Here is a 27,202-nt window from a genome sequence, read left to right as displayed (position 1 = left end):
GATCCATGAAAAATCTTCTATCCCATTAAGGCAGGAATATTGAAAGGATATACAAATAATTATTCATATTTACAGTAAGAAATTTAATAATTGCTATATGTAAAACAGTACAAGATTACTTTGGAAAGTTCATGGAAAATGTGTATTATGAACAACTGTACATGAATTTCAAATTTTTGGTAAAGCTTCTGCCTATGTTCTACTTTCCAGATGATATAATTATCTACAGAAAAAAGCCAAAATTACTTACAGAAAAATTATTAAAGAAGCTTTAAGTTATAGGGGTATATTTAACCATTTCTGTTAGTTAAGTTTGTTTGCAGTGTGTTTCTTCTTTCTTTTGTTAATATTTTATTTATTTATTTATTTGAGAAGTAGAATTACAGACAGAGAGAAAGAGAGATAGAGAAAAAGGTCTCCCATCCACTGGTTCACTCCCCAGTTGGCTGCAATGGCCAGAGCTCAGCTGATCAGAAGCTAGGAACCAGAAGCTTCTTCTGGGTCTCCCGTGCCTGTGCAGGGGCCCAAGCACTTGTGCCATCTTTCACTGCTTTCCTAGGCCTTTAGCAGAGTGCTGGATCAGAAGAGGAACAGCCTGGACAAGAATTAGCACTCATTTGGGATGCTGGCACTGCAGGCAAAGGCTTAGCCTGCTAGGACACAGTGCGGGCCCCCAGTTGCATTGTGTTTCTATTGTTCTACTGTGAATAATCTTGCATATATTTTCTGCTGTACAGCTAAAGAATTTCTTTAGAGTATTTGACTAGCTGTGAAATAACTTGATTATTAATGAAGCTAAAAATAACTTCTCATACATATTCACAATTTGTATCTTCTTGTCTGAATTGCCTGTTCATATTATTTCCCTATTTTTCAATTGAGTTACTCGTCTTTTTAAAATTAGAAGTTCATGATTGCATCATGATGCATTTAAAACCAAATCTCTAAGCAATATAAAGTAACATTCTTAGCTCCCTGCCTGCCCAAAATACGAAGTATCTGAAAAAACCTTTAATTTCCAACATCATTTTAATGGCAATATGATAAAGCCAGTCTCTTTAATGAGAGCAGACAAGGATGCCCTCCATAGTGGCGCTTTTATTATTTTTCCCCCAGAAAACTTTCATTTAAGGTGTACAAGCTACATGCATTTCATAAATACGATTTAGGACAATAAAGAGTCTTCCCATCCTACCCTCCCTCCCACCTGCACTCTCACCCTTCTTCCTCCTCTCTCTCTTACTCTTATTTGTATTTTTTACTAGGATCTATTTTCAATTAACTTTGTACAAATAAGATTAACCATACACTAAGTACAGAGTTCAACAAATAGTATGAAAAAAAAAAAAAAAAAAAAACCTGTTCCTTAACAGTCGAGAAAAGGGCTACTCAAAATGATCACATCGCAAAGTGGCAATTTCGCTTCTATAGATTACCTTTTAGGTAATCTGTTACTTACCACAGATAAGGGAGAATATACGGTATTTGTTGTTTGGAGACTCCCATATTTCACTAAGTATAATGTTGCATCCATTTTCTAACGACAGAATTTAATTTTATTTACTGCTGTATAGTATTCAATAGTGTACATTCCCCATAATTTCTTTATTGAGTCTTCAGTTGACAGGCATCTGGGTTGATTACATATCTTAGCTATTGTGAACTGAGCTGCAACAGACGTGGGAGTACAGATAACTCTTTCATATGCTTATTTCATTTCCTTTGGGTAAATTCCCAGGAGTGGGATGCCTGGATCATGTGATAGATCTGTATTCAGATTTCTGAAGTATCTCCATTCTGTCTTCCACAGAATGTCCAGAACCACACAAAGGATTCATACAGTCCTCAGTGTGAGTGCAGATCCCACAGCAGTGACCCTCCCCAGGCAATCAGTGAGCCCCAGATGAGTGGAGCTGAGTGCCTCTTTTAGACATTGTATAGGAAGTCCCCTCAGGTCAAGTAAGATAAGGCAAGGACATTATGTTGGAAGGAGCTGGAACTGGAGACAGAAAATAGTAATTAGTCACAGATCATATGGCTGTCTACTTAAAAATGCCAAAATCACTTACAGGAAAAAAAAGCAGTAGAAATAGTAAGAGAAATTTTAGGTTGTATGGGTATATTTAAAATAAGAAATGAGTAAATATTTTTCAACTATTGAGATGAAAATATACATTTTTTATCTTTAAGCTGTTATTGTGATGATTCACCTTTTTCATATTTTTATTTTGTCATAGTATTAAGTCACTTCTGTGTGTATCTGATGATCTGGTACTGTGATCTCATGCTTGACTGAACTTCAGTGTGGACAATCTGGAAGCCTATGTTGACATTCCATTCTTTCAGTGAGTGTTATGTTTGCTGCTCAATAGAGTCAGTGAGTACCACTGACCCTGGACCAGCTGCCTTCAAGGTCCAAGGTTGAAACCCGAACCTCTGAGCTGGTTGAAGTGGTTGCTTGCAGAACTTTAGTCTTCAGATTGCTGTGCTGATGTTGATTTTTGCCCTCAGATACATAATTTTTACGTCTTATTTTACCTTTAACATCTTGGCCACAGTTCCAGCATTTTTCTTGGGGAGAAGGTAATGTTGCTAAATAATGTTTTACTTCTTATGATCTCAACAACACATTGAAAATCTGCTTCATGTAGGACTGAATTGTTTTACACTGAAAGGGATTTTTAAGAACCACTGTATTCCATTTGAATGCATATATTTTTGCAACATTTGTTTTATTTACTCGAAAGACACATGAAGAGGGAGAGCGAAATAGAAAGTGCACATGCCCAGGAGAGAGAAGCAGACACAGAGAGAGAGGTCTTCCAACCCCTGGTTCACTCCCCAAATGGATGCAATGGCCAGGGCTAGACCAAATCAAGGCCAGGAGCCAGGGTCTCACACGTGGTGGCAAGGATATAAGTACTTGGGCCATCTTCCACTGCTTTCTTAGGGGAATGTCAGGGAACTGGATCAGAAATGGAGCAGGCAGGACTAGAACCAGTGCTCTCATACAGGATGCTGGCTTTGCAAGTGGCAATTTAGCATGCTATGCCACAACACTGGCCCCTGGACCTATGTTTATTATTAAATTGTATTTATAGTTTCAAATTTTTTGTCTTGCAGAATATCAAAAACTATTATGTCACCAAGATTGCTAGTGTCCCACTTAATACCCAATTATCCATTTCTCTTTTAACGACAGAACTCTAATTTCATTCAGGGGTGCAATGTGCCCAGCTACAAAGCTTCATATGCCAGTGTTTCTCACATTGGGCATGTGCATATGATTTGATATTGGCCAATAACATGAAGCTAGCACTCTTTGGTTGGGCTTTCAGGAAAGCCTATATGCAAAAGTTGACATAATCATTAGACATTCTTTTGCTCTTTTCTCCTTCCTCAATTTTTCTGCTTAAAAATTTGCTTGAGGATGATTATCCTTGAGAGCATGGCCAAACGAATCCCCAAAGACTTCAGCAGTACTGGTTTTGAGCCACCATACCTGTCCTGGATTTCTTGTGACATGACACAAAAATAAATTTCTTTGTTGAATCTATTATTATTTAAGTTTTCAGTTACATGCAACTGAATGCAGTTCTCTGCTGATTTATTTGGCATCTGATTTTGAGGTAATTTTTAATTATTGTCTTAATATCTTCCAGTAGCAGACTTTAGACAAAAATCATGGTGACAAATCACATCTATTTTATGTTTGGTAATTTAAAGTGTTTCGCTTTATTATGGCTAATTATGGAAGCAGCTGGAGAGTAGATGCATCCATGCTTATTATTTCATGAAATAGTTATTGAAGTTATAATTTGATCCTCTCAAAGAAAAATGAGACCAAACTTTAAGTCGATAGTTGTTATCTGATTTTAGAAACTTATCATGATCAACACATTTTACACTCCCAGTGAGAAAATGATCTGATTCTATTTGTAGTAATGTTCTATTATTTTTCCCAAGTACAACCGTTAGTGTACTTCAATATTTGTCATATTGAGTCTGTTTTAAAGGCATTGGTGTTACCTGTGCCTTGTTCATACATTAGTCCCCAAGTAGGAAAGTAACCGGACTGACTATCCCTTTTACCTATTTTCATTCATTTGAATTTATGTTAATTTTTTGACATCTGCTAATGATTGCCAACTAGATGTCTGTATTGGATAAAAATCACAATCTATATTTAAAATTAACTGTTAAATGTCTTTTCAGGTTTGGAAGATAGGGCAGTTTGACTTTGCTGTGTAATTTTTACTGTCAATATTTTAATCAATTAGGTTCTATACCATGAAGACAAAGTATTGAAAGCATCCACTCTGTTATTCTGGTTTCCTTCCCTATTATTTCTTCCCATTTCTTAAGGAATGATCATTATTGACACACTGTCTGAGGATGGAGTTTGAGATAGGAAATGAATGATTTTAATCAATTTAAAAATTTAATCAATTTTTAAAAACTCATTTCCTATCTCAAACTCCATCCTCAGACAGTGTGTCAATAATGATCATTCCTTAAGAAATGGGAAGAAATAATAGGGGAGGAAACCAGAATAACGGAGTGGATGCTTTCAACACTGAGTCTTCATGGTATAGAACCTCAAACTACCCAATCTGAGTTCAATGTTGCATCTCCGTGCTCCCTGATTCCCTGTATTAGATGGAGAATACCTTAATGAATTATTTGGAGGATCTCTTAGAGACCAGTTAGGGAAAGGCTGTAGTCCAAGGAGTAGGGAGGCAGGGCTGAAAGATGAAAAAGGGCTGAACTAGCAGCAGGGGCTACAGGTCTTCTAAAGGCAGGTAGTAAAGGAAGAAGGACCTTGGATTTCATGTCTCCCCTGTGCCAGGCACTAAGCAGAGATTTTTCTTCTGTCATTTACTTAATCCTCTCAATAAGCCTGGGAAGAAGGGACTTAGCAGCAGTAGGGGAGTGATATCAAACATAGTGAGATACTTGAGCCACTTCAGCGTCCTCTTGTTTGTGTTCCTATTCACTGTAAAATATAGTGGTAAAATCTCTAAAATCAAACAAGCACAACGATGCTTGGAGGTGGTCATGTACTTGGGAATTATCTTATGGTGCTTTTTGTTATTTTTTCCCCACTCTGCTAAGGAACAAAAATGACGCAGGAAGTTCTTCTTACTGTCTTCCTCTATCTGGCAAAGATTTATTAAAGATTTATTTTATTTATTTGAAAAGTAGAGTGACTGGGTGAGTGGAAGAGACAGAAAGAGTCATTTATCTGCTGGTTCAGTTTCCAAAAATTCTGCAGCCATCTCTGTCCAGGCTGAAACCAGGAGCCTGGAACTCCACGTGGGTCTCCCATATGGTAACAGGAGCCCAGATACATGGGTCATTTCCTGCTGTGTTCCCAGAAGTATTTACAAGAAGCTGGATCAGAAGGGGAGTCACTGGGACTTGAACTGGCCCTTGATAGGGGATTCTGGCATCACAAGCAGCTGCTCAAGTTGTTATGCTACAGCATTGGCCCAGACAAGATTTTCTTTCGAAGCCAGGAGCCAGGTGCTTCTCCTGGTCTCCCATGTGAATGCAGGGCCCAAGCACTTGGGCCATCCTCACTGCCTTCCCGGGCCACAGCAGAGAGCTGGACTGGAAGAGGAGCAACCGGGACTAGAACCTGGTGCCCATATGGGGTGCCAGCGCCACAGGCAGAGGATTAGCCAAGTGAACCACGGCGCCAGGCCCCCTCTTTTTCTTTCTTTTCTTTCTCTTTCTTTCCCTCCTTCTCTCTCTCTCTCTCTCTCTCTCTCTCTCTCTCTCTCCCCCCACTGGGAATATTGTCTTTTGTAGAATCCTAGCTTTAAGTAAGTCTCCAACCCGAATTCCTGCTTGTCCTAGTCACAGGGCCTCTATCTCCAGTGCCCAAGCTACATTGAATCCAAGTTTTAAATTACTGGAGAATTTTAGGTATCCCCAGCCATATGCCAGCTCCAGAGCTGATTACTCTCTGTTTTCCCACTCTTCCATTCCTCTTAATTTTCTCAAGCTTTTATTGTTTTCTTTCTGGATTAGTCATGTAACTAAAACTTTCTGAGTGTTTTGCTTTTGTTTTATCCAGAATTTTTTGTGCTCCGTCTTCCCAGAGTTTCTCTGGACACCTCGCCAGAAATGGAGATATGGACTTAGTTGACAGAATGCACTTGATAAATAATTTGGAGGTCACCTTAAAGGCTTAGTGAATAGACTGATACATTAGAGAGATGAAAGTGTCTGGGCTGACTCTCAAATTTCTGACTTCACCAGATGGATCGCTGTCCTGCGTGCACTGGGTTAAGACACCCAGAAGAAGTCTTTTGGGAATAGATGATAAATTGAATTTGGAGCACAGATCATTATTTTGATAAACAAAACTAACTTTCACCTTTCTATTTGTAAAAGGGAGATGCTATCTGCTTCACAGTGTAATTTTGTGAGTATGAATATAACAATGAATGTGAAAATTTTAGTATCTTATGAAGGGCTGTATAGGTATCATAAAGATACATTGAAACCTGTCCCTCTTCCCAAAGCTAATTGGTCTAGGAAGGTGCTTAACATCCTATCTACCATACAATGAACTTGAAGATACTAGAGTGTGATAACTAGAGAAAAAGAGAGACATAAGGTGATAGGTAGCTGTGAACTGTAAAAGGAGTTTTAATCATACATAATCACTTGTTAAAGGATCATTTATTAGCCTAACCAAAAAAAATGTGCTGCTTTAAAACAGGTAGGTGGAATCAGCCATGCAGTTATTTTGCAAGGCACAATTATCCCTTTTGATACATAAGAATGGTGGAATGCACAAAACATGAGCAACATAGGTGTTTGGACTTGGAATGGATGAAAGCTTAAAAAAATATTGTGGCAAGAACACATACCATGAGATCTATCCTTTCAATAAATTTTAACTGCACAGTGCAGTATTGTTATCTATAGGCACAATATTGTACAGATCTCTAGAATATATTCATTTTGCATTAGGGAAACTTTATACCCAATTGAATGGCAACCCCTCATGTCTTTCCACTCCTGCCCCTGGCAACCACCATTCTACTCTCTGCCTTTATGAGTTTGACTGTTTTGAATATCTACACCTAACTGGAATTGTGAAGTATTTGTCATTTAGTGGCTGGCTTGTTTCACTTGGAATAATGTCCTGAAGCCTCACACACATTGTTGCATAAGACAGGATTATCTTCTTTTCAAAGGCTGAATAATATTATATTTCATGCATATAATATATTAGGAAATTAATTTTTGTTTTCAGAAATAAACAAACTTTAATTATTAAATGGAAGCCACAATGAAAAGTCCTTGAATGGGGTCCTACAGTCTCAAACTCCAAATCCTCTGACCTTGCACATTTGTGTCCTGCAAATGAGTCACAAATATGCCTGGGCCTGAGCCATGGGGTTGAGGACTTGAAATAAAGATGTTCTCGGCCGCCGCCGCGGCTCACTAGACTAATCCTCCGCCTTGCGGTGCCAGCACACCGGGTTCTAGGCCTGGTCGGGGCGCCGGATTCTGTCCCGGTTGCCCCTCTTCCAGGCCAGCTCTCTGCTGTGGCCAGGGAGTGCAGTGGAGGATGGCCCAAGTGCTTGGGCCCTGCACCCCATGGGAGACCAGGAGAAGCACCTGGCTCCTGCCTTTGGATCAGTGCGGTGCGCCGCAGCGGCCATTGGGGGGTGAACCAACGGCAAAAGGAAGACCTTTCTCTCTGTCTCTCTCTCTCACTGTCCACTCTGCCTGTCAAAAAAAAATAAAAATAAAAATAAAAGGAAAGAAATAAAGATGTTTTCTTGTTCCTTTTTGAGAAGGACCTATCATGTAAATGCAAGTATGTTTCAAGAAGACAAATGAATAGATATTTTACTTTCTCACTGAAAGAAGGAAATTAGAAGTTTGATCACAGTTATCATAAATAAAATATTTCCAGTTCTCTTGAAACCACTGTCTTGACTTGTAACCTGACTACTTCTGACAATATTTGAGTGGAATTGTAATGTGCTTTTCTGCCCCCATTTTATTGGTTGTGGGTTTCTTGGTATTATTTTTATGAGGTTCTTTCATACTATTAGGTGAGTTTGATGTCTGTCTAGTCTTGTTGGTGTACATTTTGTTACGTGACTATGTCATGATTCACTTATTCATTTTCTTGTTAAGGGATAATTGGGATGTTTCTAGTTTGGGGGCTATTGCAAATAGTGTGGCCATAAACATTATTTTACATATATTTTAGAAAATACATATTTGCATTTAGGGTATATATCTATTTATCTATATTTTAATACACTATGCTAAATAATTTCAAAGTATTCTCAATTTATATTTCCTAAAAATGAATGTGTTTCTCCAAGTAAGATGTTCCCAATTGCTTTTTTTTTTTTATTTTTTTCTGGACAGGCAGAGTGGACAGTGAGAGAGAGAGAGACAGAGAGAAAGGTCTTCCTTTGCCGTTGGTTCACCCTCCGATGGCCGCCGCGGCCAGCGCGCTGCAGTGCGGCGCACCACGCTGATCCAAAGGCAGGAGCCAGGTGCTTCTCCTGGTCTCCCATGGGGTGCATCCTCCACTGCACTCCCTGGCCACAGCAGAGAGCTGGCCTGGAAGAGGGGCAACCGCCCAATCGCTTTTTAAGACTTATTTATTTATTTGAAAGGTAGAGTTATAGAGAAAGAGGGAGAGACTGATGGTATGTGTTATATCTTCCATAAACTCATTCACTTCCCACATGGCAGCAACAGCTGAAGCCAGGAGCCAGAAGCCAGGAGCCAGGAGCCAGGAGCCAGGAGCTTCATCCAGTTCTTCCAGGTGCATGGCAGGGAAACACTTGGACCACCTTCTGCTGCTTTCCCAGGTGCATTGGCAGAGAGCTGGATTGGAAGTGGGGCAGCTGGGACTTGAACTGGTGCTCACATGGGACACTTGTGTCACAGACAGTGGCTTAACCCACTGTCCCACAGCACTAGCCGTGATGCTCCACATCTTTACCATGACTTGGTATTATCAATCTTGCATATTTTAGCCGTTCTGGTGTATGTTGAGGTATTATATATTTTTTCGAAAGTTAATATTTTCAGGAAACTAAAAGTATAGCTTATGTCCCACATCTTCTATTTCTTATTTCTTCCTGGAGATGACAAAAATCTGAAGTTGATATCATTTTAAGGCAAGTTTTGGTATTTTTACTAGTGTATATGACTATTTACTTTGCTTTACAATTTTCCATATAATGTATTTCACTTGATTTTTTCATTCACCATTTTCATTTTCATTTTTCCTGAAGTAAATCCTTTGGAATTCTTTCATTGAGTGTCCACGAACAGTAAAGATTCCTTGTCTTGGTCTACATATTTATTTTTCCATCACTCTTTGTAATGAGTTCCTCTTCAGAAAGGAAAAGTCTGATTTCCTAAGCTGCTGGGAGTACAGCAAGCTAACACGGTAAAGTCATCGGTGCTCTTCAGGAAGATTCTAATGCTTCTGGCCCAGAGTACACCCCTTTCCCTTCATATCCCTCATCCAATGACTGAATGCTAATGTTTAAAAAGGCTCAGTCCATTTTCCCTAGCTCAACACAATTCTAAAGGACACCTCAGGTTATAAATTAAGCCCTTCCTTGGTAGTATGCTGCAGGTCTACACCCTTTCGTTTCTCTAATTGTGCCATTACCCCTTCCACACAGGCGTTTTCCATCAAAACATTCCCTACTACACCCTTTATAGTCATCTTTGACTCATTGTACACTTCCTTGGAAAACGAACCCAAGACAGATGATGCCCCGGGATTCAAAGACATCAGAAACTAAAATGGGATTAGTGATTTGAATTGTATGCCACCTGATGGCAAATTTGAGAAACTTGAAGAGACAGGTGACCATTCATTTGGAATAGAATCATGATGGTGTGACTTTTTTTCTTAATTTTTTCTTAAGTGAAAGAAAAAGAGAAAGAGAGAGAGAGAGAGAGAAAAGAAGAAGAATGAGGAGGAGGAAGGAAGGAAGGAAGGAAGGAAGGAAGGAAGGAATGTTGAACTACTAGAACTAGGAATGCCCTAATTGATCTGATCAGAAAGAAACCATGGCAAATTGTGATGGAAGAGATGCCTGTTTTGTAGCCTGGGAATACAAAAAAAGGGAAGAAGCCAAGGGATGATTGTTGGGGAGAGAACAGCGGGTTCGAGTTTCCAAGTCTCTATTGGGAGAGAAAATTGAGGATAAGAGTTGACAAGATAGGAGGTCATGTGGTTGGACATTTGCATTTTGGATTTAAGGTATACAGCTCCATTTATTAAGGCCCAAGGTATACCCATGAATACCAATGCCTAGTGGAGTGGACGTAATGACTGCTGGAGGTGAAATCAAGGGCCCAAGAGTAAAGAGCCTTCCATCTAAATGTTAGTGTGACTAAGGGTGATGGCAGAAGTTGAAAATCGGGTCCCAGCTTTTTTCACCAATAACTGGGTGTAAAACAGCAGCACTGAAGGAAGTAAGGTGGAGTGGCCAGAGAGATATGAGGTGTGGCCCTGGGGTGCAAGCGCCCTGGCTTCCCCTTCACCTTGGGAGAAGTTTAGAGCAAGGGAGCCTTGCTGGAGAGGGCAGTCAGACTTCAGCTAAGCCCAGGGAGGGCACACACTAGAGAAAGAGAATGCAGGAGAGTTTTGAGCAGTGGAATCCTACGGCACAGAGGAAGGAGGCGAAGCAGGGTGGTAGGAAACGTCATCAGGCAACTGGAGGTGCAGCTCTCGTGCAGCAACCGACACAAGGTGGGAGGTGAGGTGCGCAAGACGCAAGGAGCGGAAAGGTTTGCTAAAGATTCGGGGAAGAATTTGCCATCCGAGTCGCTGAGCCAGTAGTAAGTTTGTGAGTGCATTCCTCCTTTTCTACTTCTCTCCTTTTAGAGTTCGCCATTCTTTTTCTCCACGTCTGTTTCCCCAGCTTCCCTCTTTTCCCTGGCTTCCCATCCCTCCTCTCCAAATCCTCAGTCTAGGAAGAGGAGCCACAAGCACAGGTGGGCCGGGCCGCGCCGGGCCGCGCCGGGGCGGGGCGGGGCCAACAGAGGGGGCGGGCCGCTTCCTGTCGACGTGCGCCGTCAGGACGCTGGCACGTAAGAGGACTTCCGGCCGGGCTCCGAATGTCCGAAGCCTGCCCTGTTTGTGGGTGTTAGTGGCTCTGTCGCTGGAGGGCTGGCTCGCGGATTGGATTTCCTGCGGTCGCGAGCCGGCCTCACGCCGCTCCCTGTCCCTCCGTCCCGGGAGCGATCCCGGCCTCCCCGCTAGGCCGAGCCTGGTCGGCCCGGCGCGCGCTCGAGGTAGGGTCGCCCGCGGGCGGTGACGGTCGTGGGCTGGCGGAGCCGCGTGGCGCCCCTTCCTGCTCCTGCCTTCCCGTTCAAAGCCGCCGGGTGACCGGGGCAGTGTGCAGCGTTACCGGAGAAGGGTTTGACCCCGTGTAAGGTTAAGAGGAGGGTTTCATTCTTAGGTGTCCAAAACAAATCGGCGGGGATAAGAAAACGAGACTCCACTTTCCCGGTGGGTTCACGGACAACTCCGGGAGCAGAATTCGCCCGCGTGATCTCGGGATTGTTGCTTAGTGTTTTGGCCAGGGCACTGCCCTGTACAGATTTGGTCTATTTAAATGTTGCACGAGTGTCCTAGTGGTTGGACGTTACTTAGCCAATCTATGAACTCGTGGCTGGGCTGTCCGGATTTCTGCGTTGATCCCACCCTGCCTGCCGCTTGATTTTTGATGTGGACATTGCACACAACTTCGGTTTAGAAAGATCTTGTTTTTCTACGTGTGATATTTCTTACAACTTAAGGAAAGCCGATTTTAAAGTCCTTTAATTGGTGTAACGTGTATGCTCGTAAGCCTCAACTTGAACCCAGTTAAAATTATATGTTCACTGCACGGAGAGAAGATAAGCTTTCAGAGTCAAAGCCACTGTAATGCCTTTAATATCTTTTTAGAGAGTGGTTTGATTTTGTGGTTAGAGATGTCACGTGACTCGGTTAACAGTTTTATGTAGATGTTACATAGAGAAAATAGTTTTTTTTTTCAAGTTTGGCAGCATCAGGTTATCGAATATATAGCTTAAAGTGATTAGTGATTTAAAGTAGGTAAATATTGCACTTTTTAATGATTTCTTGTTAATGTATGCCTAATGAATTTTGTTAAATAAAGTGCAGAATACTTAACATCAGAGAAACTTTTTCTTATGGGAAAAGAAACTACTTTGGCTTTTATGATAGTTTTTTTTTTTTTTAATACTTATTTGAAAGGCAGTGAGGGCTACAATTCCATGGCTGGGTGAAGTTCAGATTCAGTCCAGGTCCCCATGTGAATAACAGGAACCCAAATGTTTGAACCACTACCTGCTGCTTTCCAGGGTATGCATTAGCAGGAAGTTGGAATCCTGAGCTGAGCAGAGACTTAAACCCAGACCCTCAAATATGGGATGCAGAGGTCCCAAGTGGTATCCTAGTTGCTATACCAAACTCTCACCCCAGGGTAGAATATTTTGACATTTCTGTTTTTTGACAATGTTTTTGCTAGTGAGTGTCTTAAGTCATCCATTTTATTTGGAATATTTATGCTTAATGTAAAAATGACAGAATTGAACTTAAAATTTGAGAATAAGAAGATTTCATTATACTAAGTCTTAATTCATTAAAATATTAAAGGCAACCTATTACAGCTTTTCTGTTCTCTTTTATGGAAGGAGGGAAAAATGCCCAAAAAAAAGACTGGTGCGAGGAAAAAGGCCGAAAACCGCCGGGAACGTGAAAAACAACTAAGAGCCTCCAGAAGCACTGTAGATTTAGCTAAACACCCGTGTAATGCTTCCATGGTAACAGCTTTTTTTTTTTTAATATCACGTGACAGTTGAAAAACTGTATAGTATTTTACCTGAAATGCACCTTTGATTACTGAATTTGAAGTATGTATTAGAGGCGTTCTCATTGTTTTCACTTAACACTGAAGAGCAGTGATTTTTTTGATTGAAATCTAGAATATTACCTCAAAACACTATTGGTAACAAATATTTAACAACGGATAATAAGATAACATTTTTTGTTATATATATTATGTATAATACACATTATATAACATTTTATGGTTGTATTTTTTCCTTCCTTAAACACCTTTATTACTATAAAGAAAACAGATTTCATGTGGTTCCTAGATATAATTCTAAAAAGATAACCATACTTCCCTCCCTCCCTTCCTTAATCCTCTCTCCTTCCTTCCTTTCTTATTTTTTCCTTTAATTTTTGCAATAGCATAATTTAAAAAAAATTTATTTATTTGAGAGGTAGAGTTACAGAGAAAGGGAGAGAAAGAGAGGAAGGTCTTCCATCCATTGCTGCAGTGGTGGGAGCTGAGCTGATCCGAAGCCGGAGCCAGGAGTGTGTTGTCTTCTGAGTGTCCTACTTGGGCGCAGGGGCCCAAGCACTTCTGCTGCTTTTCCAGACCACAGCAGAGAGCTGGATTGCAAGAGGAGCAGCTGGAACATGAACCAGCATCCCATACGCCTCAAGCAGAGGCTTAGCCCACTGTGCCACAGCGCCAGCTCCAATAACATACTTCTAATGTACTTTATAATCATGGGCTTAATGTACCACTAACCATGTGTTCAATGAGTAAAAAGAGAAAGACCACTGTTCACAGGACTATAGACAAGGGCTAAAAACAATAATAAAATCATAAGATGCCCATTTCATTCTTACACTTTTGTGTTGTTGCTATTCTATATAAACTGCCTTATATCAGAGAAAACATATTTGTATTTTTGGGACTGGCTTATTTCACCAAGCATCGTGATCTCCATTTATATCTATTTTGTTGCAAAAGACAGGATTTCATTCATTTTTATGGCTGAGTGGTATTCCGTTGTGAATATATACCACATTTTCTTTATCTAGTCATCAATTGATGGACATCTGGGTTGATTACATATCTTAGCTTCTGTGAATTGAGCTGTAGTAAACCCGGGGGACAGGTAACTTTCATATGCTGATTTCATTTTGTTTAGGTGAATTCCCAAGAGTGGGGTTGCTGGGTCATATATTTTCAGATTTCTGAGCTATCTCCCTGCTGTCTTCTGTAATGATTGAACTAACAGTCTATTAGGGCACCATTTTCCCCACATCTTCACCAGTATTTATTGTTTTTTGATTTTTGGATGGTAGCCATTCTAACTAAGGTGAAGTGAAACCTTATTGTGGTTTTTATTTGCATTTCCCTGATGGCTAGGGATCCTGGGCATTTTTTCATATGTGTGTTGGCCATTTGAATGTCACCGTTTGAAAAAATCACTGTTCATGTTGTCATTTTCTCTTAGCAATTATTCACCCATGTGACTTCTCTTTTCTGAACTTTCCAAGTTGTTGGCGTCTCTTATGGCGTCTTGTTCTGTTACCTTAGCTGCCTGTGCTCAGTGGGGTAGTCTTGACAATTTTTGGCTGCTTTGAATTGTGAAAGTTGTGAGAAAGTAAAAGATTTTGTCATCATTATCTCTTTCCTTTCTTTGAGCATGTTTCTATTCCCACTGACCTTCTTCTCCTCTTTTGTTTCATCAAACATATATGGAATGCTTAATGTGATTTCATTTGTCAGACATTTATTATACATCTCCTGTGAACTATTTTAGCCACTTTGGGGAATACAGAGATGACTGACATGTTCCTATTTTCTCAAGCCTAAAGCTCAGTTGTGTTGTTTATTATTTAGGACCTATTTGTTTATTAAATGTTAGAAATGAATGGATAATGAAATAGCCCATGTAGCTGGAAAAGGGAAGGATATAGCTGGCACTCAAGGACAACTGCAACCTAAAACAGCTTGTGGTTCCATCTTTGGCTTTTTAAAAACTTTGGTTTCGGCCGGCGCCACAGCTCACTAGGCTAATCCTCCGCCTGTGGTGCCAGTACTCCGGGTTCTAGTCCCAATTGGGGCGCCGGTTCTGTCCCGGTTGCTCCTCTTCCAGTCCAGCTCTCTGCTGTGTCCCGGGAAAGCAGTGGAAGATGGCCCAAGTGCTTGGACCCTGCACCCCATGGGAGACCAGGAGGAAGCACCTGGCTCCTGGCTTCAGATCGGCGCAATGCGCTGGCCGTAGCATCCACCTGGGGGGTGAACCAACAGAAGGAAGACCTTTCTCTCTGTCTCTCTCTCTCTCTCACTGTCTAACTCTGCCTGTCAAAAGTAAGCAAACAAACAAACTGGTTTCTTCCATTTCTCTGACTTTGTGTGTTTGACTTTATAGTTATTGCCTGTCTTCCGTCACATATTGTAGCACTCAGAGAAGCAAGGAGTCTGATAGTCTGAGCTTGAGCTAGTGCCCATCCCAGTACTAAAATTTACTAAAATTTAGGGAAGGTAAAATTATATAGCACAGTCATGGCAGTGGGGATTCCATTGTATGTCAAGGTCTTTTCCAGAGAAGAGAAGTACTGAGCAGACAAAACAATAAGTAATTATGTCTTATGGTATACATTTGTGCATATAATGAGAACTAGATTTTAGTGTGTTAAGAAAGGTACAGTGACTTTATTAGGAACAAGAGGTGAAAAAATCTAGCTTGTGTGGAGGGTATCTCGTTCACAGAGGTAGCATTGTCACCGGAACTTCTATGAGGTATATTTGCGGAAACATTTTTTTTAAAATGTACGCAAATAAGAACGGGATTTATTTAACAGTGAAAGAGCAGATATACACTCATGCGTGAGTGTGTGCAGCCCTACAAGGAGAAATACCCATTATGAGTGGGTCAGAGGATTGCCTGAAGGGAGAAGGGGTGGGGAGGCAGAGAGAGAAGAGAGTGCCCATGTAGCACCAGCTGTGGTCCTTAGCGAAAGAGAGCTAGAAAGAACAGGAAAAAGGAGTATAAGATTGAACTGGGCAATATATGACTGTTACTGACTTGAATCTGAAGGGAATATGTCAGCAAGGTTTGTAAAGCGGTCAGGGACTAGATTGTGGAGGACAATTTGTGTTTAAGACCATAGTTAGGAATCTGGGCTTTCTGTGAAGTTTAGTATTTATTGTTCCAGTGTGTGTGTGTGTGTGTGTGTGTGTGTGTGTGTGTTTTAACCTCCATTCTGTAGTATTTAATTCCTTAAAAAAGAGTTTAAAAATAGAACACCATCAAATTTAGACTCCTTTGTGATAATGCCACTTCCTCTAGAGTGATGTGCCCAGTGCCTAGAGTATACCTTTGTTGCTTAAATACCTATAGATCCTTTGTACATGAATGGGGTTGGGAGGGTTTGGGGTAGTATCACATTTTGAGTTAAGAATATAAAGGTATTCTTTATAAAGCGAGTAAATTTGCAATTTTCAGCCAGCAGAAAAATTAATGTTATGTTTTTTACATTTTATAGGAATGTGACAAGTGTCAGAGGTAAATTTTATTTATTCCTTTTACTGTGTACACATAATAAAACAGTGCCACTCACCTTTTATATGAAATTTACCATATTTAAAATTTTTATTTTACATGACAAGACGGCAGAAGAATAGAGCATTTTGCTACTTTTGTAATTCTGTACAGAAGCTGCCAATTTGTGCACAGTGTGGTAAGTATATAATAATTAAGTACACATGCCTTTTATTTTTAATCAAGTATTTGGAAGTTAATTAGTTTGAACTTGAGAGTTTCTCTTTATTGCTTACAATAATATACCTCACTATTAGTAAAATAACATAAAATGTTACTTAGTCTACCAAAAACTTGCCACGTCTTAGCTTTACCTGTTTGATGTAATGCCAGAAAATAATTAAGATAGCATTTAGATCCAAGTTACCAACATGTTGTTTTACAGGTGATGGCTTAAGCACTGAACCACAATGCCAGCTCCCCAACACGTTCTTTTAAACATTAACAGAGCAGGTATCAGATTAATAACATTTAATTGATCTTGAATTTATTAGACTACTTTAGTCTTGTCAATATCTGTTTCTTTTTTTTTAAATTTTAAATGTTTAATTCACTTTTTATTTGAGAGGCAGAGACATACTGAGAGACAAAGAGACAAAGGTCTTTGGTTTACTCTACAAATTCCTGCCATAAGCGGGTACTGACCAGACTGAAGCCAAGAGCCTTGAACTCTACTGGGTCTCCCACATTGGTGTTAGGAACCCAGCCTCTTGAGCCATCACCTTCTGCTTCTCAGGGTGTGCGTTACAGGAAGCTAGAATAGGAAGAGGAGCTGCGATTCGAATCCAGGCACTCAGGATAGAGGTGTCCCAAGCTGTGTCTTTATCAGTATTTCAGATGCCCACCTCCCTTATTGTTGATTTTCTAGATTTTGTTTCTTGCTAATATTGCCTGTATTCTGTTGTGCCATTGAGAATAATTTTATTCTACTGTTTTAATCAGTGCTAATTTTGTGATCAGTGGTTTTTCTTTTGGCACTTATCACACGATTCTTGAATTTCTTCAAATGTGTTCACAAGTGATTGAAGTAGAGTTCCTAAGTCATGTACCCAGTTCTCAAGTATAGGTAGAAATTTCTCCTGAAATGATTAGTTAGTATAAAACTATATGATACTTTATAGAGCAGCAGTGTCTTGTACAGACTACCTGAGATAGATATTTCTTGAAAAAAATACATACAGTTGAGAAATGCTACAGGTTTCATCCTCATTGCTACCTGGGAGGTTTTGTTACATATTTGTTACATGTCCTGAAGACTTGCAATAAAGAAACCTGATTAGCGTTATTCACTCTGGATTTGCTCCTGACTTACTTGAACAGCTATCCTCTTTACTTACGGGATAGTAGTGTCAAGTGTAATGGTTTGGGATGTGCTCATTTATGTGTGCTTATGTATGATAATGTCACAGTAAGTTAGTAATTTTTAGAGCTATAACCCTAGTGTAGTTTTAGATTTCAGAAAAGGTATCTTTTCAGTTTTACAATTAATGAAAAAGAGAAAACTGGCCTAGATGGAGAACTCTCATCTGCTGATGTTCATATCCTCATTTTATATAAATCTAATCAATGTAGTGTGAGAAAATAGATTTTGTTGGAAGATTAAGATAGATCTTGCTCTGTCCTTCCCACATTTTCTGTGTCTCTGGCCTTGAATTTTGCAGTGCTTTACTTGGATGTGTTTTCTACTTACTGATTCTTATGTTAGACATGCTGCAGTTGGATAACTGCTGCTTAGTTTCCAGTTTTTCTCCCCATTTCCTGTTTTCTAACGTGGTCCTTCATGGAAAATTGAGCACCTTCTCTTTGTTTAGTGTTCCACTTTGTGGGGTCTCAGATGGAAAATTAATGTGTCATCATCAATCTTCATGTAGTGTCTGATGATCGGTTTTGCTGACCGTGTTTTGGGTTGGTAATGTGCTGCTAGATCAGAATTTCTGTGGCTATGTCATATTTTTTTAGCTTTAACAACATATTTTTGTTTTTTGGCACTTGGGCACAATTTCAAGTTTCTGATGGGAAAATGGTTATCTGGGAGCTATGTTTGTAATTTTTTTAATACAAGTAAGTTTGTTAGATGAGTTGGTTGAGCATTAAGTTGTTTGGTTTGGTTTGCAGTATTCTGTTAAGGAATAAATAATAACTTCAGAAAAGACTGTTTATTGTGAATTATAAGATGTAAAATTCATTTTAGATTGTGGCTTTTAGAAGTCTATTTTGATCCATTTGAAAATTAGCACATTTTAAAGTGTCAAAATAATAATTTTTTTTAAAGATTTCTTTATTTATTTGAAAATCAGAGTTACACAGAGAGAGGAGAGGCAGAGAGAGAGAGGTCTTCCATCCAATGGTTCACTCCCCAGTTGGCTACAATGGCCGGAGCTGCGCCGATCTGAAGCCAGGAGCCAGGAACTTCTTCCGGGTTTCCTACACGGGTGCAGGGGCCCAAAGACTTGGGCCATCTTCTACTGCTTTCCCAGGCCAGAGCAGAGAGCTGGATTGGAAGTGGAGCAGCCAGGTCATGAACCGGCATCCATATGGGATGCTGGTGCCTCAGGCCAGGGTGTTAACCCACTGCGGCACAGCGCCAGCCACAAAATAGTTATTAATACAAACATAAATTGGAATTTCTGATTCTAGTACAAATGTCTATTAGCATTTAAATTATTTTTATATAATGTTTTAGCAGATTTAATAATAAATTTTAATCCCAGTACTTCTGATGCAGATAATAAGATCTTCGTTTTATCTTTATTTAAGTTGTAAATGATACTTATTCCATTCTGTTTGATTTTAAATTATTTCCATAGGAGCTTGGGGTAGGAAAAAAGAATTGGTAAATACTTACATGTTCTATCTTGCAGAAGTAATAGTGCAAACTTTTTTCTTTACTAGGGAAAACAAAATGCATGATGAAATCTTCTGATTGTGTCATAAAGCATGCTGGTGTGTATAGTACTGGCCTTGCAATGGTGGTAAGCTTCTTGTCATTATTTCTTAGACCCAGTAGGTTTGTAAGGATAAGGAAAAGTCATTTTGACCAATTGGTGTTTTTTTTTTCTGTGCTTCATCCCTTGTTTCAGTCATTCTCTGGTTACCTAGTTTTTCTCTGGCATGCTCTTTGTATATTTCCCTCATAACCCACTTGTTTGGGGCTCATTTTTTTCTTATTGGGAAAATGTCCAAAGCGTGGAAACTTAATTTTTGTTGATTGAAGCAAAAGTTCTCAGTGGTACTTTTGTAATGTTCTAATCAGACTGTAAAACAAAATACTGTTTACTGAAAGCACAGTCTAACCAACATTCAAGCCTTTAGTTAGAAGGGCAGCCTTATTTGACTTCCAGAAGAACCTAGGATTAATAGTTTTTCTAAGTATTATAGTTCACAAAAGTACGTATACTTAACATATAATCTCTTTATTAATGTAGGATTTTCTAAGGAAATTCAGTATTTTAAATAATAGAACAATTGGATTATATGTTCTCTTTTTCACTAAAACATGTTTTCCTTTTAAAAATGTATTTTGTTGTGATTTTTACTTCTGATGTCTAGTCCAAATGCAGAAAGCAGTACTGTTTTTGTGAATAGATATACAATTTTCTGTCATGAGACAGGCCTTTTTTTCTTGTATAGTCTTCTTCATTGGGTTTTTCTCTTTGCTTACAGGTATGGGAATGGTAGCCATATTATCCCTTGTTTTTTTTTTTTTTTTTTTTTTGGTTTTTTTTTTTTGAACCCCTCCCTGTACTTTACCTCTTTTAACTTCTCCTAGATGTCTTCCTTTGAGAGTGTCTTCTCCATGTTAGAACCTGGAATGATCTAAGAGATAAAATTATACTTGAGGATTTCGTGGTTACACTCACTGATAATCAGTCTTTACTGTTTTTGTCACAGAGCTTTGAATAATAGACTGCTGAACTGAGATTCAGAAGATCTAGATTTAAAACTCAGTTCAATTGTAATCTAAATCAGGAACTCGGGTTCACTTTGGGGCCTCAAATTCTTAATTTTTAAAGGAGCAATCATCTACTCTCAAATTTTGTTCTAGCTTTTAATATTCTGTAGGTGTCAGTGTGCTATTGAAAGACAAATTCTCACAGTCTTAACTTTCTACAGAATTGGAGAGTCTTACCTTGTTGTGTAGTTTCATATATTTTACTTTCAATATTTTTCCACTGAAAAATGTAATAATGGTTTCAAACATAAGTTGCCTTAAAAGAAAAAGGGAGATGGAAGAAATGTAGTATTTCCCTTAAGAAAAAGCTATATGATTGTTTTATAGGTTATACAGATAAGTAATCTTATATCAGAAGTGGTAGTATTTAAAAATTCAGGGATTGTTATAGACAAGAAGGCTTAAACTGTTAGTTCCAAACTTCTTTGAATCAGAATTCATTTTGAAGGCAGCACTCCTAGCTCCCTTGACTTAAATTTATAATAGCGTATGTGTATGGTCTCCCCTAGCTTTTTATTTTGATTTATGGCTATGTTTTGTGTATCATGAATATTACTGTTAGTGAGGTAGTTGACTTAGAGTGAGCAGTTAAGTCTTTTCTTTAATGAAAGTAGGTTACTATCATTGAGCGTTGATGTGTTGCTATATACATGTGGTTTTTATGGTTACCATTTGTTAAATAACAGTTGCAGTGGGTCAAGTGACAGTGAATAGATTTTCTTGTTTCTTGGTTGCAGGGTGCAATATGTGACTTCTGTGAAGCTTGGGTGTGCCATGGTAGGAAATGTCTCAGTACACATGCCTGTGCCTGCCCTCTTACTGACGCTGAGTGTGTTGAGTGTGAACGAGGTGTATGGGATCATGGTGAGTGATAAGATGTAAACAGTAAGCTTTGCGCTAAACGACAGCTGACTGATAAACATTCTAAATGCTATTTAAAAATGTTTTTTTCCAGGGTATTGTTAACCTTAACTATTAGTACAGTTTTGATATTCAATTTATTGGAAAAGGGATTTATCTGAGCATTAATAGTCTGTGATACTGTTTACTTAAGCAGGTAGAGAGTAGGTAGCCTCTTCGAGCATTATATTACATGAGTAGTCAGGAGAGATAGGGAACCCACATTTTTAAAGTTCAATTTCAAGAACTTTAGTAGTTTTTAATTTAGTTTTCATTAGAACAAAAATTACTGTTCAATTTTGATGTGTAATTTTGGTGTACCTCTGAAATGATTTGCTCTATATTTTCAGTTTTATAGATATTATATTTTTACAATAAAGTTTTATCCTGTTTTCATTTTTTAATCAATAGGAGGCAGAATATTCAGTTGCTCTTTTTGCCATAATTTTCTCTGTGAAGATGATCAATTTGAACATCAAGCCAGCTGCCAGGTTTTAGAGGCAGAAACATTTAAATGTAAGTTTGTTTTCTTAATCTCAGATGTTCTTTATGCTTAATATTCTGGATAGTATAAATGTTCATGAAAAAGAAATTGCATTTTTTTGTGTAGTCTCTTATGGTAATTTAACTCAATATCAATTTTCTGTTTCTAGAAGAAAATGAAACCACATAATCCTGAAGGTTTCAACAGGGAGGCCAGTGGTTGTTTCAGTTCTTCATTTTGTGGGCTTCAGGCTTTGCAAGGCTTGTAGTATATCTGGTCCTTAGTACCAAGTATCATTTTCACTTTCAAGTTACAACAACCAAACCCCCTCCATTACCCCTATTCTTAGTTCCAAATGTCCTCTGATAAGTGACAGTAACCAAGTTTGGACCTGCCAGTTGGTACCCATGATTCTTACACAGGAGTGCACATCAGAAGTACCTGTGGAGGTTTTAAATAAATACAAATACCATGACTTCATCCTTGGATATTCCATCTTACAAGTCTGTGGTGGGTGCCAGGCATCAGTATTTAACCTGCATGCATGATTCTCATGTAATTTCCAGTCAAGGACCAGTGTTGCTGACCAGGTTAATAGTCCTTATCTTTGAGGAGAATTTCTTCCTCAAAAGGTTAATTGAAATGAGAATCCATATAAAGCCTTCCTGTGTGAACCCGGCATTTAGTCCTTATTAAATGGTAGTTACTATCATAGTAAAATGACATATTCTCCCAGATAATAATTTCCTTTAGTTTCTCTTTCTGGTAAGAAATGCTAATTCCTGTACTCAACTATAAAATTAATGTCTTTGATCTAAGGTAGACATACAGCATACGCATACTGTACACATTTGTGTATGTGTGTGTGTGTGTGTGTGTGTATATACACCTTGTGTATATATATCAAATGCTTGTAATATTTATATAGAAAATTCTCAAAGAGCATCTCAAAGTATATAGCTAGTTAGCATATTTACCTTAGACTTTTGCATAATGTGTAACATAAAAATTGAATTTTTAATTTGAGATTTGGGAGCTTGTGTGTTTTATAGAATTTGAACCTAAGAGACTGTGATTGGTAATTCACTAATCCCAATGAGGAATCTTAGTGCTTTGGTAAACAAAGGAAAAATAGAAGAACTGAATTACTGACAGGATTTAAAGATGTATCTATCTTCCATAGGTGTTTCATGCAATCGGCTTGGTCAGCATTCATGTCTCCGTTGTAAGGTATAGTTATATATTTTCTTTTTAGACTCTGTTTTTAGTCTCTGTATTTCCACAGCGGTCCTTGGATTATTTATAGTTGTAATCAATTTATACAGGACCTTAATTAAGAATTATGCAGTTTAATCATTCACTTTTGACATTGTGTAATTGAAACTAAAGCTTAAATGACTTTCCAGTGGTTTTCCAGTGGCTTATGGTAGAGTTGTCACTAGTGCACATGTCTCTGGGGTCCTGGCTAAGTGTTTCTTATACCTATGTTTATGGAGAACGTTCTGACCAAAGTATTTTATAAATATATGTATGTGTGTGTGCTTATAAAAAGTGTGTATCTAATTTTTATTTATTTGAGAGGCAGAAATAGCAGTAGACATAATAGGGAGAAAGAGAGAGAGAGAGACCTTGTATCTGCTGGTTTACTGCCCAAATGTCCACAATAGCTGGGCCTTGACTGGGTTGAAGCTAGGAGGTGGGAACACAATCCATGGATTGCAAGAACCCAGTTACTTGAGTCAGCACCAGTGTCTCCCAGAGTCTGCATTAACAGGAAGCTGTAATCAGGTGTTTGAGCTAGGAATGGAATCACCGTACTTTGTGGAATGCAGGTGTCGTAACTACTCTGCCAGATGCCTGCCCTGGAAGTATCTTAATTAATGTCAAAATGCACCTTCTTAGAAGAGTTTGGGTAAAGTGAAAGATTTCCTTAATGTTCCATTTCCTTAGTCTCCTGCATTTCTGTGAATGATCACTAAACAGATGCAGCCAGTTCACTGCCTCTCGGAAAAATTTTGGGGTTCTTGCATTCTTGTGGTGCTCTCCCAGCTTCACTCCGGTTAACCAGATGGCTTTCAGTGTGTGGAAGGTGTTTGTGCTCTCACCTTTCAGGTGTGGCCTGTGCTGTGTCATTGTGCATAGAAAACCTCTTCAGTCTTTGCTTACTCTACTGCACTTGCCTCAGCTAAGATGTCATGTCTCAGAAAGTCTTCCATGAAATCTCATGTCTGGTTTAGTACCTTTTGTCTGCACTTCCTTTCAATGCTTAGTGACTTCTAATGGCCTCTTCACTATTCCAGTTAGACTGTATACTTTGTGTGGTAAATACTGTTCACCATTATGTCATCAGGGACTTGATGAATACGCAGATATCTATGAATGAATACTTATGCCTACTTGTCATACTCTGTGTATAGTTAGTCTCTGTCTTGTATTTGGTCTTGGTTCAGAAGAGTTCCAGAAAAACTATTACTCTTCAAGAAATTGAAATCAGGAGTGTTAACTAGTCTCAACAAAGTTCTTCATCTCTGCCTTACCAAGTCTGCATCTTTGAATTTTCTTGGAATATTGATTGATGTCTTCTTATATATTCTTATATTTTTATTTATTTAATTATGTATTTTCACTTGTCCTTTATAGGCTTGTTTCTGTGATGATCATACAAGGAGTAAAGTGTTTAAGCAAGAAAAAGGAAAGCAACCTCCTTGTCCTAAATGTGGACATGAAACTCAGGAGACCAAGGATCTCAGCATGTCAAGTAAGGCCCTTCTTAAGATACCAATGGAGTGCTTTGCTTTTCCAAAGTGCTTAAACTTTATCTTTTTATCTTTTCCCCCGGTTTATCTTTTCCCTTGTTTTTCTTACTGTTGCTGCTGCTTTGAAAAGATGAGGTGCTCTCTTAATATGGGTAATTTTATAGCCTTGAAAAGTATATGGCTAAAATTTTTCTACTTAATACACACACACACACACACACACACACACTTATATATGTATCTCAATATCCACATTTATATTTGGCATTTGCCTCAGTTACTATTGGTGACTACTGATGTTTAGGATGGAAAAATGATTTTTCTGTGTTTGCTAAGTCTTCCTTACTAATAATTAAGTGACTATAAATCTTTAATATTCAAGTGTTATTCAAGTGTTGATAATCTTTAGTAGCTGGAAGTCAAAAGTTATTCTGAAACGATTCTTAGGTGTGTAGTATTTCAGCACTATGCATATATAATATATTAGTACTATAGGAAATTGTTTTCTGGCTTTATATAACTTTTTCATGAAGGAATAAGACTACTACAAATGTGTAGCTAACAGTTTTGTTAAAGACAAATTTGTTTATCAAACACAGTGGAATGGAACCATAATTTTGAACAACTGATAATACTTTGTTTAATTAAGGACGTAGTAGCACAATGAAGTGAGATTGGTTTTTCTGATCCTTTGCACTAACATTTGTATTGCTACTAAGGCAGAAGAAAGCAAAGTTTTGTTTTCCAGGATACTTGTATTATAAAAAAGCCATCCTAGGGAAAATGTAGGGTCATGAAATCAACTGTGTTGTTTGATTTTGTGATTTGGAAATAAACTTTAGTTGACCGAATGAAGGGTGTTTTAACTTTTAATGCACCTTACTATCTTCAAAGAGTTAACATTTATCTACATTTTGTTTTCTAACTTTTTGTACATTTAACGAAAAGCTACTATCATCTTTATTACTTGTTATGGTGTGTGTATAGTCCTGAGAAAACTAAGGAAATATCATCTACTTTTCCATTTGGGAATAAGAAGCATTCAGTGAAGCTCATGTGATTTTATATATTAGGAAAATGAGTATTTGGAGAATTGGAACTAACAAAAACCCCAATATGTATGTCTCTTTTGTAGCACGCTCCTTGAAATTTGGCAGGCAGGCTGGAGGTGAAGAGGGCGATGGAGCTTCTGGGTATGATGCTTATTGGAAGAACCTTTCATCTGACAAATATGGGGAGAGTGGCTACCATGATGAGGAGGAGGATGAGTACGAAGCAGAGGATGATGAGGAGGAAGAATATGAAGGTGGAAAGGATTCAGATGCTGAGTCATCAGATTTGTTTACAAATTTGAATTTAGGAAGGACTTATGCTAGCGGTTATGCTCATTATGAGGAGCAAGAGAACTAGGAGAGCTGCTTGCCCTTGGTGACCTTGTGTGAGAGAAGCAGGAATGTGTGTGTGCTTGATGAATCGTGTGCAGATATTCAAAGTACTAGCATTTGGCCTTGGGCAAAAGACTAGTCACATTTACTGGGCCAACTTGTGGGGCATAGCATTTTTATAGGAATTAATAATCAAGCTTATAGCATAAAAAATAAGGTTCAAATGTAAGATGTTTATTGATTCAAGCAAATGAGGCATCATGAATTAGATTATTACTGGTCTCTGTAATCTAGTAGGCTTGCCAATTAGATCCCTATATATAGGATAAAGGAATAGGTAATATATTTATTTGAAATTAAATTACTGTTTTTATTAAAACACTGCTTATAAATTCACTGTATCTGATTTTATAAAATGTAGTCGTGGATAAAATGAATTACTGTATTTTTGCTTTTATGTCTGTCCAGAAAATGAATATGCTATAATCTAAATTTTCATTAAATATTATATTATCTTAAGTAGTCACAGTATTTGTTTTAGCAACTGACTCAGTCCATCTCTTCACAGTATATGTCCTGAACAGTACCTATTACTAATGCCTAAATGTATTGACAAAGGTGACTGCTCACCATTTTTAGAGACATAATGAAGTGCCATCATTACAGATGTGTTGCTCAGGAAATTTATTTTTTTAATAAATTAGTGTTTCACTTATATATACCTTTGAACATTTATTCTCAATTTTTTTACTTATTTTGGAAAACATTTCAGTATTTTTGGTAAACTGCTTTATTGTTTGTCAAATATAGAAATAGATAGCAGTGGTTTATTACATGGTAGACACAAGGATATGCAGCACAACCCGATGTTTGATGGAAGGTGGAAATGGACAGCCCTTGCACAAGTTCCAGTTGTTATAACTTTACATTGACCAGGAATTGAAGTGGTATAGTGATAGAAAGGGATGCATTATCTGATTGGCATTTTAGATGTAAGGAGAAAATTGTAAGTGATGATACCAGGGATAGATGGTCATTGCTGTACCATTTCTTGTTCAGTAGAGAAAATGAAGAGCTGAAGGCCAAAACATGCAATGGGAAGCCAGGTCTGAAACCCATAGCAACTCTAGTTGCATAAAAAAAAAAAAAAAAAAAAAACTGTCTCTTGCAGTGGAATTGAGAAAATTGAGCATCAGGCTAAAGACTTAATAGTTGAATGGGTAAACTTCAAAGGCAGTTGCCAATCAAGGAAGATCAGGTATGGATTTCATTTTTTTTTTACAGCTGA

The 27,202-nt window shown here is 38.4% G+C and overlaps 1 protein-coding gene across 2 annotated transcripts; it reads left to right on the top strand.

The window, feature by feature from the left end:
- The first annotated feature begins 11,120 nt into the window (after positions 1-11,120).
- Positions 11,121-26,631, top strand: NOAZFP (nucleolar atypical zinc finger). 2 transcript variants are annotated; one of them, XM_002716941.6, is made up of 10 exons: positions 11,121-11,313; positions 12,721-12,849; positions 16,382-16,401; positions 16,506-16,576; positions 19,330-19,409; positions 21,127-21,253; positions 21,701-21,805; positions 22,957-23,003; positions 24,414-24,531; positions 25,665-26,631. In XM_002716941.6, exons 2-10 carry the CDS (start codon positions 12,730-12,732, stop codon positions 25,937-25,939), a joined length of 963 nt encoding a protein of 320 aa, XP_002716987.3. In that variant the 5' UTR covers positions 11,121-11,313; positions 12,721-12,729; the 3' UTR covers positions 25,940-26,631. The 2 variants fall into 2 exon arrangements, with proteins under 2 accessions (XP_002716987.3, XP_089158582.1); XM_089302456.1 differs by lacking the exons at positions 16,382-16,401; positions 16,506-16,576.
- The last annotated feature ends 571 nt before the right edge of the window (positions 26,632-27,202 follow it).

Source organism: Oryctolagus cuniculus, chromosome 8, assembly GCF_051225735.1.
Source record: "Oryctolagus cuniculus isolate XC-2025 breed Fujian yellow rabbit chromosome 8, ASM5122573v1, whole genome shotgun sequence".
Classification (NCBI taxonomy): Eukaryota; Metazoa; Chordata; class Mammalia; order Lagomorpha; family Leporidae; genus Oryctolagus; species Oryctolagus cuniculus.
Note: the sequence above shows the minus strand (reverse complement) of the source record. Positions and strands in the feature narration are given on the sequence as shown.

Excerpts from the sequence above, each read along its gene's own strand:
- NOAZFP (XM_002716941.6), top strand. The coding sequence starts at position 12,730 with ATGCCCAAAAAAAAGACTGGTGCGAGGAAAAAGGCCGAAAACCGCCGG. Across the intron at positions 19,410-21,126 it reads GTACTGGCCTTGCAATGGTG|GGTGCAATATGTGACTTCTG; the intron begins GTAAGCTTCTTG and ends TCTTGGTTGCAG. Across the intron at positions 21,254-21,700 it reads ACGAGGTGTATGGGATCATG|GAGGCAGAATATTCAGTTGC; the intron begins GTGAGTGATAAG and ends TTTAATCAATAG.